The 15,952-nt window shown below is 37.2% G+C and overlaps 1 protein-coding gene across 4 annotated transcripts in view; it reads left to right on the top strand.

Annotated features, from left to right (window-relative positions):
- The window catches only part of Phka1 (phosphorylase kinase regulatory subunit alpha 1), a 123,176-nt gene that overhangs the window by 71,615 nt on the left and 35,609 nt on the right, over positions 1 to 15,952 (top strand). For all 4 annotated transcript variants that reach the window (XM_070040344.1, XM_070040343.1, XM_070040345.1 and 1 more), the window contains 3 exons: positions 1,150 to 1,241; positions 1,701 to 1,840; positions 15,274 to 15,430. In XM_070040344.1, the coding sequence (XP_069896445.1) occupies positions 1,150 to 1,241; positions 1,701 to 1,840; positions 15,274 to 15,430 (389 nt within the window). The remainder of the gene's footprint in view (positions 1 to 1,149; positions 1,242 to 1,700; positions 1,841 to 15,273; positions 15,431 to 15,952) is intronic.

Raw genomic sequence — 15,952 nt, 5'->3', positions numbered from 1 at the left:
GTTCCCTTAGGCTTTTACAGTCAGTTGTTCTAGCCATGTAGCTCTCAAATACAGGAGTCATTCTTCACAATTTTTCCATAGTCCTCCCCATGACCACAGCCTTCCTCCAGTAATGTCTGCAGTTGAAAATGTCTTCTAAGATACTTTATAGGAGTATTCACAGTTCCTCAGACTGATCAGAGCCATTTTGGTAGCTGCATGTGGAGGGAGAGAAGGGCTCTTTGGCCACACCAAGCTAATCTAAATGTTAACATTACATAGATGATGAGAATGATCAGGATGCATGCTCTTGCTGTCTAAAACTTTATTGAGCAATTACTAACTAAAGATATTAAATGTGAACACTAAGGAATCATTTAACATTTATATTTGGGAGAAGTTTATCATACCCTTTGGGTATGCTCCTTGGAGAAAGGCCTTATAAAGAAAGATAAAATTTATTAAATCATATTTCTTGATTGTGAATCAGGAAACCTGAGCTTAATTCCCAGCTCTGCTACTTAACTTGCTTGAACAGTTATTTGAACTCTGTACCTCCCTGTATCTGTAAACTGGTGAAAATGGCAAGAATTACTCCTTAGAGGTTATGGTAAGTATTTCATCAATGGACTGTAAGTTTTAAAAAGCCCTTGAAACTACCTTGAAGTTAGTCAGGTACGACATCATATTATAAAATATTTATGGCATAGGAGGAGCTCTAGAGAATAAGAACCATATTATCTTCTTTGATTATTAAGACAGGATCATTCTGTTATCTTTTCTCAGGGAAGTCCAGCCACTCATAATCAATATTCTAAATTTTCTTAGGAAACTCAAGATAATATAAAATGAATTCCTTCTGTTACGTAATAGTCTATCAAAGTATCAGTGATAGCACAATTGTGATAATGATCATATTGGTGAATTTAATATTTATTTATTATCTTACATGCTCAGCTTATGGCACAGTTTTAGAAAATCAAATATCGATGAAATGGGCATTTATATTATCTAGTTTTATTTTTTTCTTTGATATTTTCAAGAAAGGAAAAATTTGTCATTAGTGTTCTATAAAGAACTGAGTTATATATCCTGATTATTGATATCAGTCATGCATTTTATTAGTTTCCTAATGACCTAACTTTTCCCATAAATGTCAAACTATTGCAGATGTACACATGTATCTTCCTACAAAGTTGACTCAGCCTTCTCGGCCATCATTCAACTTACTTGATTCACCTCAGGCCCCACAGGATAACCAGGTAAACTTGTGCAAGAAATATTTGTATTGGATTTTTCTTCAAATGTCATCTTTATGAAAAATAATATAGCTAGTCATTATAGTTCATATTAGTAACTAGTGGTAGGCAGTATACACTATCCTGGTTTTCATTTCACTCCATGGTTTTATTGGTTTTGTTTTGCTTTTTGTCAACATTTGGAATTTTTTCTTAAGCAATTATTTTTATATTAAGTGACATGTATTACAATACAGATAGACAAACACAGAAATGTCCAACCACTTAATAAAACAAGTCTTAGTTTATTTCTTTCCTAATAGGGATGTATTTATATGCAGCATTTGCAGGACTATATTGCTGAATTATATGAATTTTTATAGGAAAGATTCAGTGGTAAAAAGATGAAATAACTCATTCTTAGGCATTATTTAGTGGAGCACTTGTATACTTAATTCCTTTTCATCATTTTTCAAACTATAGGTTCCCTCTGTTCGTGTAGAGCTACATCTTCCTAGAGACCAGTCTGGGGAGGTGGACTTTCAAGCACTGGTTTCTCAGTTGAAGCTGACATCGAGCTTACAGGAACAAGCTGATATCCTCTACATGCTGTATACTATGAAGTAAGTGATGGATATTATCAGTATACATCCATACTAATATAGAGAGGAAATGCAGCATCGCATGTTAGTCAGCTTTCCATTGCTATAACAAACACCTAAGTTAATCAACTTATTAAGAGAAAAAATTATTTTGATTCATAGTTTGGGAAGTTGACATGATCAGTTAGTCTTATTTATTGCTTTTGGATCTGTGATAAGGTAGCATATCATGGCACCAATACATGGCAAAGCCATTCACCTCATGGCCAGTTTGGAAAAGAGAGGGAGAAAGATACTATTCCCCTTTAAGGGCAACAACATAACCACCTAACTAGGCCCTATCTCTTGAAGATTTCCACTACATCCCAATAGTACTATAGGCTGGAGACCATAGGTCTCTAAGAGACCAATCTGTACCATATAGTAATATAAAACACAGTTTTGTGAATACTTTCTTTATCTCACTCTCATTTTCTCTGTCTCCTCTCTCTCAGTTTCTCTTTTTCTCTCTCTGTGTCTGTTTCTATCTCCTTCCCTCCCTCCCTCCCTTATTCTTTATTTCTTTCATTCTTTCTTTCTTCATTCCTTTTCCTCCCTCCCTCCCTCCCTCCTTCCCTCCCTCCCTCCCTCCTTCCCTCGCTCCCTTCCTCCCTCCCTCCATCCCTTCCTTCCTTCCTTCCTTCCTTCCTTCCTTCTTTCCTTCCTTCTGTTTTAACTCCAGGTTTTGTGCTTGCTTGTCAGGAGCTATGCTACTAAGCTACATCTCCAATTCTGATTTGCACTTATTATTTTGAGATAGCATTTTACTTTTTGTCTGGACCTATGTCTAAACTTCAATCTTTTTATTTTATGCTTCTGGGTATGGATGGGATGACAGACATGCACTACCAAGGCCAGCTATTGGTTAAGAAAGGGTCTCATGAACTTTTTTTGCCTGGACTGTACTCAAAACAGGATTCTCCTGATCTCACCCTCCCAAATAGCTAGTATTACAGGCCTGATCCATCACACCTGACATAGATTTGGAGTTTTACTGCCCAGGATTTGAATACAATTTAGCAATATGCTCATTGTATGACTTCAAAGCCTCAAATGTCCTCACTTACAAATTTTGGAATCCTAAAATATATATGCCTCATAGGATTAGTAAATTTCTATAAAGTCCCTAATACAATGACTGGCACATAGTAAGTGATTAATAATTGCTAAGTATTATAATCAGTATTAGAGTTATTAGTAAGCTCTTTTTTCTGAAACCTATAGATACATTCTATGTATGTTTGTGTGTCTGTGTGTGTATGTGTGTGTCTGTGTATGTCTGTGTCTGTCTGTCTGTCTTTTTGTCTGTGTGCCCATGTGCACATGCTGATACCAGGGCTTCAATCTAGGGCCTCATGCTCTTGCTTGGCTTTTTCACTCACATTTGTCACTAATGCTTGTACTCAGTAGAGTGCAAGCCATACCTTGAGCCACACCTCCAGTCTGGTTAATTGAAAATAGTATCCCATGGACTTTTCTGTCCTGGCTGGTTTCAAACCTCAATTCTCAGCCTTAATAAACAGAATTACAGACATGAGCTCCCAGCTCCCAGCTCCTAGTTACAGATACACTCAAATAAAAAGAAAGAAGAATATAGAGCCTTATAAGAAAAGGAAAGTAGTAAGTATTTATTTATCTGAGGCATCCTGGTACAGATTTTTATCTTTTTGTTGTTGTTGTTGTTGGTTGTGGGGGCCTGAATTGTGGTCCTGAGCGCTGTCCCTCAGCTCTTCAGCTCAAGGCTAGTGCTCTACCACTTGAACCATAGCACCACTTCCGGCTTTTTCTGCTTATGTGGTGCTGAGGAATAGAACCCAGGGCCTCATGCATACAAGGCAAGCACTCTACCACTGAGCCAACTTCCCAACCCCATATTTTTATCTTAAGTGCAACATGTCCAAACTGAACTCTTCTTTCCTTCCCATATGTCCCTGCACAAAAGTAACCTAGTTGGTTTTTTCCTTTTTTCATAGTGTGGTGGTGGTGATGATGATGATAATGATGATGATGATGATGATGATGATGATGATGATGATGATGATGATGATGATGATGCAGTTGCAAAATGGACTTCTCTCCTAAACTTTTATCAAATGTTATGTCATAGGAATGTAGTGTGGAATTCTGGAAAGCATAGCGAACTTTTTTAAGTTTCTTCTAAAAAGCTTGAGTGTTCAAGGAAAGAGGAGTGGAGTTGAGGGCTTATTATGATTTACAGATGATGTTGGGGTGATGACTCCCATTGACACCAAATGAAGGAACACTAAAACCTTCTGGACAAGATTAAGCAAATATATTTCTTCCCTATTTTCTTGCTTAAATTTGGGATGAGAATTATAAACAATCATAACACTATTGAAAAGAGAAGGCAGATCAGCTAATTATCTGAGAATCTGAGGAAGAGCATGATGCTGAGGTTCCTGAGTTTTCTATTCTTTTATTTGTTCTCCAGTGAAGTCACCTATGAGCACAGAGAACATATGCCTCAAGAAGATAAAAACTTCCTTATAGTCAAAAGATTGGAAAATGTCAGCCTAGTAAGTCAGGCAACTTTTAGATAATAACTGCTCTACTCAAACCAAACACAGAATAAAACTAAGGCCTTACCCCAATCAATAAGGGCTGAATGGGAAGCCCAGACACCACTCCCACTTAACTGTAACAAGGCAACGCACCATGCCAGCTTCTCACTGCTGATGTGTTAGTGACAACCAAATAGAGATCTGCCCTCTGGGTAGAATGAATCCCTCCTAAAATGTTAATGAAGAGCACTTGGTGAGCCTGAACGTCTATGATATTTTACTATTGTAAAGGGGCAACCCTTTGGTATGTTCTTCCCCCACAGTATAACCCCTGTTTTCACTGTATTTGATGTCGGTGCCCTGCATCTTGTATATACATTTTTCTGATTTGGGGAGGGGAAGGGAAATAACAAAATGCAGAAATAGGATATAGGTTTACTCATTGTAACAATGAGATGTACAAGACACTATGTTGAAAATGAAATTTATAACTTCGGTGGGGGAGGGTAGGGGATGGAGGGAGGAGAGTAGTAGTTGGGAGGTGGGGAAGGAAGGGATGATAGTGGAAAAACAAAGGAGGAGGCAACAATGATTGATAAAAATGTACTCATTACCTTACTCATGTAGCTGTAACCCCTCTGTACAATATTTTTACAATAAAAACATGAAAAATAAATAAATAAAATTAAAAAAATAATATCTCGAATGTCTAGGATACCATTGAAAATCACATGTTACACAAATTACCGGGAAGATTTTAATCCCAATGAGAAAAACTATTAATAGAGGCAACAGTAAAATAACACAGTTAACTTAATTTTTTCTAGTTCTTTCCATCTCTTCGCAAATGATGGTGAAAGTAAGTCAAGCCCAGAGAATCACAGGTTGCATGTTTTCTTTTATATGTGAAAGCTAGACTTGGTCTATCTATCTATCTATCTATCTATCTACAGATAGATAGATTGATAGATATATTTAGATTGATAGATATATTGATAGATATATTTATCTATCTATATATAGAGAGAGGGGCTAGATATATCTGTATATGTACAAATATATGTGTACATTGGTATATATGTGTCATTAGTATATGTATGTAAGTATATATATGCCACTAGTGTATATATGTACCATTAATATATATACATATATGTACATTTGTTTAAATACCTTAGTTGGTATGCAAGTGCACTTAAGTGTACTAATTGAAACATGGTAGATTTATTGGAGAACTCAAACTGTAATTCCTTAGAAAGACAAAATCATGGTTCACCAAAAGAAATAGGAAGCAGGTAATTGCAAGGTGGGGTTAAGGGAAGTTGGATAGACAAAGAGAAATGAGGAAATGCAGTAAAAAATTCAAGGGCTGGAAATAAAAATTGAAATTTTAGAAATAAAAAATAATAACTAAAATGAAACAATAAGATGTAGAAGACAGAGGATAGAAGCAGTGAACTGGAAGATAATGTTGGAACAAGTTCCTAATCTGAACAAGAGAGACTTAGACTAAAACAATAAAGACTCAAGGACATGTAGAACAGTGGACTGGCAGTGTGGCACAAGTGATAGCATAAAAACAGCCCTTACTTCAATCCTAGTGCCATAAAAAAGCACATATATGACTACAAAATATAACCACAATGCAATTAACATATCAAAAAAAACTAAAAATTATCATTTATTATCATCAAATGTCAGTCATGGTACAAAATGTTCAGACCATCACGTAATGTATTTTTTGCAGTTGATTTGTTTAATTCAGGATGCACATTATTATATTTGGTGATTAAAATATGTCCTATGTTTTCATTGCTTGTCTTCTCTCTTTGCTTTCTTAACTATTCATTGAGAAACTGGGTTGTTTATCCAGTAGAGTTCATTCTATATTTTACTGATTGAATCCTAATAATGTCATTTTAAAATATTTCCCTTCCCAGGTATAGGTGGCTCACACCTGTAATCCTAGCTACTCAAGAGACTGAGAGCTGGGGATCATGGCTAGAAGCTAGCCCAGACCGGAAAGTCTTTGAGATCCTTTTTTTAAAATTTAATTTTTTATTGTATAGGTGATGTACAGAGGGGCTACAGTTACATAATGTAATGAGTATATTTCTTGTTGAACATTGTTACTTCCTTCCTCATTTTTTCCCACTTCCTGTCCCCTGTAACTCCCCTCTCCCCAGTTGTAAAGTTCATTTTCAACATAGTGTCCTGTGAGTGTCACTGATATATTGGTTTGTTGGGTCTTCCTTTGTGTCACGAAAGACAGACAGGGTCCCAGGAAAGGTAAGTGCGGAGCTCGCCGTTCCCCAGCGTCAATCAGACACAGAGGGGAGCCAAATCCAGCAGATAGAAAACTCATTTATTAACAGAGAGCAGTCCTTTTTAAAGCCAAAACGGGCAGGTGGCATGGCAAGGGAGGAAGAGGAACCAATCACTGTCAAGGTCACACCCTATCATGCACCTAAGCCTTCACGGGCTGGTTAGGCACTGATTGGAAGGCAAATTGGGCTCTGCCCACTCAACTCCCTCTCAGTGCCATCTTTGCTGCCCATGTGCTCTGCATTGGTTCACGTTTTTCTTTATCTCACCATTTTTTATTCCCTTTCCCTTACCCAAATTAGATAAACGTTTACACAAGACACAGGATATCAAAATCAAAAACAGTGACAACAGGGGATAAGCCCAAGTGGGGGAGGGGGGAGAAAAAAGAAATAATTTCACCCAGTACATTAAAAACAACAACAAAAAACCCTCTTGTTTCTATATCTTGGAGTTCATTTCGATTAGCATAGTTTTATATGGTCATATGTACACAGATATTGAGCTATTGTGATCCTCTGCTAGGACTATCCTAGACATATAGTAATTACTACAAATGAGGAAGTGGGAAAAAAAACAAGAGAGGAAGTAACAATGTTCAGCAAGAAATATACCCATTAGCTTACTGATTTAACTGTAACCCCTGTGTACAACACCTTTACAGTAAAATTATTTTTTTTAATGAGGGAAACCATGGAGCCTATGTTTCTTTGGGTCTGGCTTATTTAACTTAGTATGATTTTTCCATATCTTTCCTTTTCCTTAAAAATGGAGGGATGACATTCTTTCTTATGGAAGCATAGAATTCCATTGTGTATATATACCACATTTTCTTGATCCATTCATCTGTTGAGGGGTGTCTGGGTTGATTCCATATCTTAGCCATGGTAAATAATGCTGCAGTGAACATACTGGTGCAGGTAGCTTTAGTGTGGCCTCCTTTGTGTTTGTTTGGTTGAATGCGTGGGATTGCTAAATCATAGGAGAGCTCTATGTTTACTTTTTTGAGGAACCTCCATACTCCTTTCCTGAGTGATTGAACCAGTTTACATTCCCACCAACAGTGTAGTAGTATTCCCTTTTGTCCTCATCCCCACCAGAATCTACTATTATTTGTTTTCTTGATAATGGCCATTCAATCTAACTGGGGTGAGGTAGAATCTCACTGTTGTATTGATTTGCATTTCTTTTATGGCCAGAGATGCTGAACATTTCTTCATGTGTCTATTGGCTATTCTCATTTCCTCATCTGTGAGATTCTTTTTTGTATACATATTTTTAATTGTAAAAATAATATACAGAGGTGTTACAGTTACATGAGTAAGGTAATGAGTACATGTCCTATTGAGCATTGTTACCCCCTCCTTTGTTTTTCCCCTACCATCCCTTCCCTCTCCCCCCAAGTTTTAAAGTTCGTTTTCAACAGTGTCTTGTACATCTCATTGCTACAATGGGTCATCCTGTAACCTTATTTCAGCATTTTGTTTTTTCCCTTCCTCTTCCCAAATTAGAAAAATGTATATACAAGATTCAGGGCACCAGAATCAAATACAGTGAAAACAGGGGTTATTCCATGGGGGAAGACCATACAAAAGAAACAAAAAAAATCACATGGTACATTAAAAACAACAGCAAGAAAAATAAAACCACTTGTGTCTCTATCTTGGGATTCATTTCACTTTGCATCATCTTATATGGTCATATGTACATAGCTTTTGACCTTTTCTACTTATCTTAGACATATACTAGTTATTGCAAATAAGGGAAAACATAGGACCTATGTTTCTTTGGGCCTGGCTTACTTCACTTAATATGATATTTTCCAAGTCTTTCCATTTCCTAACAAATGGGACACTGTCATTCTTTCTGATGGAGGCATAAAGTTCATTGTATTCTTATCTCTAGTTAATCATCAAAAAGTCAGAAGTGAAAATAAGGCTCAAGTGGTAGAGTACTAGCCTTGAGCAAGAAAGCTCAGGAAAGTGCCCAGGCCCTGAGTTCATGCCCCAGGACTGTAAAAAACAGTTAATGTCTGAAGATTGATAGAACCAGGTTAATTTTTTAAGGCAAGACAACTTCATAGGTGGTGGCTTGTACTCCTCCTATATCACACTTTAGGAGGCCCATAATCTCCACCTAGTGCTTGTTTGCTTTTAGGGGTTTAGGGGAGTTGTTGGAAGTTGAACCCAGGGTATTGCAATGTGCAAGGCAAACACTCTACCACTGAGCTCACCCACCAGCCCTTAATTGTTGCTTTGTGTTGTTACATTAAAATTAATCAGGATACATTTATACTGTTCTAGATATTATAAATTCCCCATTAGCTTTTGTCCTAGCAACCATCTAGTGGTCATTTTAGCAACCATTAGTGATCGTTGCCTACATTTGTTATTTCATTAAGGGTTGCCAAATCCTGGTCTTTTAATTCTACATATTGACCTTTTAAAAAATGTATTGTAAAGGTGATAAACAGGGGGTTCACTGTTACATAATTAAGGTAATGAGTACATTTCTTTTGGAATATTGTTACCTCCTCCCTCATTTTCTTGTCCGTTGCCCTCCCCACTGTCCTCCTCCCAAGTTATAAAGTTCTTTTCCAGAATAGTGTCTAGTGAGGGTCATTGTTGCATTAGTTCATCCTTTGTCCTGCTGTTTCTGTGATTCCCTTTTTATTCCATAGATCATATAAACTTATATACAAGACAAAGGATACAGAAAACTAAAAATAAAATAGAAATAATTGCAAACCACATTGACCTTTTTAATGTGCACGTCTTACCAAGTGTCTTTCCTATTTAAAATTCTTAAATGAGTTTCCTTTAAGCAGAGGAAAAGTTCAAAGTTCAAGAGCCTTTTTTGCCAGTAGCAGGTTTTGAACTAAGGACCTTGAACTTGCACTCAGCTCACACTTGAGCCACACATTCGGTCTCGCCATTTTACTGGTTAATTGGAGATAGTCTCTTGGACTATTTTACCTAGGCTGGCTTCAAAAAATTATCTTCATGTCTTAGGCTCTTGAGTAGCTAAAATTATGAGTGTGAGCCACTGGCTTGTAATACATTTTATAGTTTTAAATTTTATTTTGTTAATTTCAAGTTGAGACAAGTTGTAAAGAGTACAAAATATTCTGGATGTCTTTCACTCAAATCTCTCACCTGTCTGTCTGTAACTGTCTCTCTCCCTCTCTCTCTTTCTCTTCCTTTATCCCTCCCTTACTCCCTCCTTCTTCTCTATGCAGAATAATGTTTTCTATATGTTTGTTGTATATAGTGTTTAACATGTTTCCATTCCTAGTTTCTTTTTTATTTTTTAAACATACCAATCCTGGACTTTGCACTCAGGTCCTAGTCACTTTGCTTGAACATTTTTGCTCAAGGATAGCACTCTATCATTTGAGACATAACTTTACTTCCAGATGTTTTTGGTGGCTAATTGGAGGTAAGCTTCACATGAACTTTTCTGCTTGGGCTGGCTTCAAACCATGACCTTCAGATCTCAGCCTCTGAGTAGCTAGGATTACAGATGTGAGCCATGAGCACCCTGCTTCTTTTCTTTATGGATTTTTTTCATGAATGTATATTGAATACTACCAAACTACTAAATATGGGATGATCTCATGGGATTTTTTGTCTCTGATTTTATATATGTGCTCAATTACTTTTTCCAATTTACCTATGTTGAACCATGCTTGCATACCTAGAATGATATGGGAACCTATGATAATGAGTATGGTTATGGTATGGGAAATCATTTTTTGCAGTACTGTGGATTGAACTCATAGCTTTATTCTTTAGTCTTTTTGTTTTTAGTTACTGTTTTTGAGATAAAGTCTAGTTATCTTTAACCTAGCTTCAAATGAGATTTTCCTACCTAGCCCTCCCATGGAGGTGGTTATGTCACCATACGCAGTTGATGTATGATCTTTTTAATGTGTTGTTTAGTATGAAATTGGTGTATAGTTTTCTTTTTTCTAATTTTCTACTTGTCCAATTTTGGTATGAAGGCAACTGGCTTCATAGTATGAGTTTGGTAATGTTCTACCCCTTTGTCCCTCTTTAAAGGTGTGGTAGAATTTGACAGTGAATTTGTCTGGTTCTGCACTTTTTCTCTTTATATCCTCTGTTTAATTTTGATAGAGCATATGAATCTAGAAATTTTTTATTTCTTCTAGATTCATTGGAATATGTTTCCAAAATATTTTCTAATGATGCTGTGGATTTCAGTGTTACATGTTTCTAATATTACTCATTATAATCATTCTCTTCATTTTGGTTAGACTAAAAGTTTGCCAATATTGTTTAAAAGAACCATTTTGTTGTTTCATTGATTCTTTGTATTGTTTTTATAGTCTCTGTTTCATTAGTTTTTGCCCTGGTTTTTATTATTTCTTTCCATCTACTAATTTGGGGTTTGACTTTTTTTAAAGAGCTTCTTTTTCTCAGGGCTTGGAGTGCATTCTTTAAAAAATAAATAAATTACTTTCACTTTTATTTAAATTATGATTTCGTTTTTCATCGTAAAACATTTTCAGCAATCGTGCTAGGAATTTTTTATCATTTGAACTAATTAATGATCTGCAGAGGTGGTATTTTTCATGGCTATTTTTTATTGTCAAGGTGATGTACAGAGGGGTTATAGTTACATAAGTAAGATAATATGTACATTTCTTGTCAAACTTGTTATCCCTTCCCTCATTTTCTCCTACTTTCTGTCCCCCTATCTCCCCATCCCCAAGTTGTACAGATCATTTCCAACATACTGTCTTGTGAATATTGCTGTTGCATTGGTTCCCCCTTGTCCTTTGTCTCACCATTCTGTTGTTCCCCTCCGTTCCCTAATTCAGATAAACATACATACAATACCCAGGGTACCAAAATTGAATTCAGTGACAACAGTGGACAAACCATAGTGTGTGTGGGGGGGGACACAAAAGGAAAAAGAATTACATAGTACATTAAAAACAACAACGACAAAGAAAACCTCTTGTGTCCGTATCTTGGGGTTCATTTCTCTTAGCTCATCTTATATGGTCATATGTACTTTGCTATTGAGCTGTTTTGCTTATCTGCTAAGATTATCTTAAACATGTACTAATTATTGCAAATAAGGAGAATCATGGAACCTATGTTTCTTTGGGTCTGGCTTACTTCACTTAATATGATTTTGTCCATGGTGCCGGCCAAACTGGTTAAACACTTGTAGAAAACTAAAGTTAGTTCCTTATGTATCACCCTGCAACACAATCAACTCCAAATGAATCAAAGACCATGAAGTAAAAGCTGACACCCTGAAAACATTACAGGAAGGAATAGGAGAAACTCTTAAGGCTCCTTGGCACAGGCCAAACTTTTCTTAATAAAGACTCAAAAACACAACAAATCAAAGAAAGTTTGGACAAATGGGATTGTATGAAACTGCGGAGCTTCTGCATGGCAAAGGACATAGCTAGCAAGATCAATAGTAAGTCCACAGATTGAGAGCCATACAACAGACAAGGGCCTCATATCTAAAATATACTTCAAACTCAAAATATTAAATCCCCCCAAAACAAATCCTCAAAGAAACAAGTACCCCATTAATAAGTGGGCTAAAGATTTAAAGAGCAACTTCTCTGAAGAGGAAATAAGAATATCCAATAGACATATGAAGAAATGCTCAACATCTCTGGCCATAAAAGAAATGCAAAGAAAAACAACATTGTGATTCTACCTCACCCCAGTTAGAATGGCTATAATCAAGAAATCCAATTAAAACAGGTGCTAGAGGGGATATGGTTAAAAGGGAATGCTACTATATTGTTGGTAGGAGTGTAAACTTGTTCAGCCACTCTGGAAAGCAGTATGGAGGGTCCTCAAAAGTCTAAATATAGAACTCCTCTATATAGTATTTTTACTTCTTTGCATTTACCAAATGACCACGAACAAAGCCATCCTAAAGCTACCAGCACAACTATTTTTATCACAGCATTATTCACCATTGCTAAAATATGGAATCAACCCATATGCCTCTCAGTAGATGAATGGATCAAGAAAACATGGTGTATACATGCCATGGAATTCTATGGTTCCATCATAAACACTGTCACTGCCCCATCTGGAGTGCATTCTTAAGTCATTTATTTGAGACCTCTCTAATTGTTTCTTGTAGGCACCATAATGATTAATCTTCCATCTTAGAATTGCTTTGCTGTGTACCAAAGGTTCTTATAAGTTCTGTTTTCATTTCATTCTAGGATTTTTAAAAATTTCCTCAGTGACTCACTGATCAAGTCTGTTGTATAAACTCTGTGTTTGTATAGTTTATGTAGTTTCTCGTTATTCATTTTTTATTATATTAACATCTCAATGTGATATAAGAAATAATTTTTTTTTTGGTCCGGTTGTGGGACCTGAACTCTGGGCCTGAGCACTGTCCCTCAGCTCTTCAGCTCAAGGCTAGTGCCCTACCACTTGAACCACAGCGCCACTTCCGGCTTTTTTTCTTTTTGCTTATGTGGTGCTGAGGAATCGAACCCAGGGCCTCAGGCATGCAAGGCAAGCGTTCTACCACTGAGCCAACTTCGCAGGCCATAAATTTTATTTTGTTAAGACTTGCTGCTGGGCACAATGACTCACACTTGTAATAGCTACACAGGAGTCAAAGATCGGCAGAATTGCAGTTCCAGGCCAGTCTGGGCAAAACCTTAGTGAGACTTCATCTCAAAGAAAAATCTGAATGTGTTACAAAACTTTCATCCCTACATGGAAGGGATTTAAAGATGCTATGCATGGAGACCTTAGGAGAATTATGGTCCAGGCCAGCTCGAGGGGGAAAAAAAACACAAGAAACTCTACCTGAAGAATAACTAAAAGGAAAAGGGTGGGGGTTCCCTCAAGTAGTAGAACACTTGCCTAACAAGCACAAGGGTCTAAGTTCAAGCTCTAATAGTCCCAAAACAAATTTTCTTTATGGCCTAAATTGTAAGCTGTTTTGGAGAAAGTTCCATTGGCTGCTAAGACAGATGTTTATTCTGCTGTGCATCAATGGTTCATGTCTATAATCCTAGATACTCAGAAGGCTGAGATCTAAAGATTGAGGTTTTATGCCAGCCTGGGCAGAAAATCCAAAAGACTTTTATCTTCAATTAATCAGTAAAAACTTGGAAGTGCAGTTGTAGCTCAAGTGGTAAACACCAGCCTTGGGCAAAAAAGCTAAGCAATTTTTAAGTTCAAATTCTGTGTAATATAGCTGTTGATTTATTTGTGCCTCTTGTTTATAAGTATCTGCTCCAAGTTTCAGATTAGAGACTTTAGATTCTTTATCTTGCCTTATTGATTCCAAAAGATTGACTTTCATCTGATCTATATGGGTTGTTGAGCTGCTTATTGTGTCTAAAGAAAATTAAGATTCAGGGCTGGGAAGGTGGCTCAGTGGTAGAGCGCTTGCCTTGCATGCATGAGGCCCTGGGTTCAATTCCTCAGCACCACATAAGCAAAAAGAAAAAAAGCTGGAAGTGGCGCTGTGTTTCAAGTGGTAGAGCACTAGCCTTGAGCTGAAGAGCTGAGGGACAGCGCCCAGGCCCAGAGTTCAGGCCCCATGACCGGACCCCCCCCCCAAAAAAAAAGAAAATTTAAGATTCATTTTTCAATGATTTTTTTTAAAAAAGCTAAGCAAGAGTGTGAGGCCTTGAGTTGAGCTCCAGTACTGACAAAACAACAACAAAAACCAAGAGTAGGTATTCCATAGCAATTTGTATATCTAGTGTTTTGCTTCATATTCATGAAGATGCAAGAAGGTACTGTCTGTCTAATGTATAATATCCCCAAATAAAATCTTTGTATTTTTTGTTTTGTTTTGCCAGTACAGGTCTTACATTCTCTCTCAGCTTCCTCTCTTAGCTGACACTCTCCTATTTGAGTCTCTACCTCTGGTTTTTGCTGATTATTTTGCAGGTGGAGTCTAGAAGACTTTTCTGCCTGAGCTGGCTTTGAACCATGATCCTCTAGATCTCAGTCTCCTGAGTACCTAGGATTACAATTATGAGCCAACATTGCCAGCTTTAAATAAAATTGTCTTTCATTTCAGCTATGTTGACACCTGTAAAGAGGATAAAATAATGCATAGTGTCAAACACAATTAAGGGGACTGGGAAGGTGGCTCAGTGGTAGAGTGCTTGCCTTCTATGCATGAGGCCCTGGGTTCAATTCCTTAGCACCACATAAACAGAGAAAGCCAGAAATGGTGCTGTGGCTCAAGTGGTAGAGCTCTAGCCTTGAACTGAAGAGCTGAGGGACAGTGCCCAGGCCCAGAGTTCAAGCCCCACGACCAAAACACACACACACACAATTTAAACTCAGAAACTCTTGTCTAGATATTGACTAAAAAGGTTGACTGTTAACTATAGTTTTACAAGGGTTCTTAGTTTCCTGCTAAGGGAGGCCTAGCAAAAACAATGAATGTGTAGCTTAAATGATAGATGTTTGCCTAGGAAGTGTAAGGCTTTGAGTTCAAACACCAGTACCACTAAAAAATAAAAGCAAATACATCTGTTCTAACACAATTAATGTAGTCTCATGTTTCAAATTGCAGAGGACCTGACTGGGACACTGAATTGTATGAGGAAGGTGGTGCCACAGTCAGAGCACTTCTCATTGAATTATATAGCAAGGTTGGGGAGATTCATCATTGGGGCCTGATCCGGTACATTTCTGGGATCTTAAGAAAGAAGGTGGAAGCCCTTGATGAGGTACTATAAATTTGTCTTGAATTTTGTGTATGTGGTTGATTTTTAAAACGTTAGTTCCATGGATGGGGTTTTAACTCAATGGTAGAACACTTGCTTAACATGTGTTTAATCTGTATCTCTGCAGGAAGGAAAAAAGTTGATTTCCATAATTGTTTTTAAAACAATCACAATCTCTAATCATTTCAGATGCTGACTCTCACAGATACAGTTTCTGCTATTCAGTTAGCTTTCTATTTATGAGTGATAAATATGTTAGCAAAGCATAGGAATTGTAGACTTTGAAGGTTCTATGAACCATGAGAACTCTAGGGTTTTTTTTTTTTTGGTCAGTAATGGGGCCTGAACTCTGGGCCTGGGTGCTGTCCCTGAGCTCTTCAGCTCAAGGCTAGCGCTCTACCACTTGAGCCACAGCACCACTTCTGGCTTTTTCTGCTTATGTGGTGCAAAGGAATCGAACCCAGGGCCTCATGCATGCAAGGCAAGCACTCTACTCCTGAACCACCTTCCCAGCCCTCTAGATTT

This window comes from Dipodomys merriami, unplaced genomic scaffold (genome assembly GCF_024711535.1).
Source record: "Dipodomys merriami isolate MVZ:Mamm:240054 unplaced genomic scaffold, mDipMer1.0.p SCAF_3, whole genome shotgun sequence".
Taxonomy (NCBI): Eukaryota; Metazoa; Chordata; class Mammalia; order Rodentia; family Heteromyidae; genus Dipodomys; species Dipodomys merriami.
This window is presented reverse-complemented; position numbering and strand designations above follow the sequence as displayed.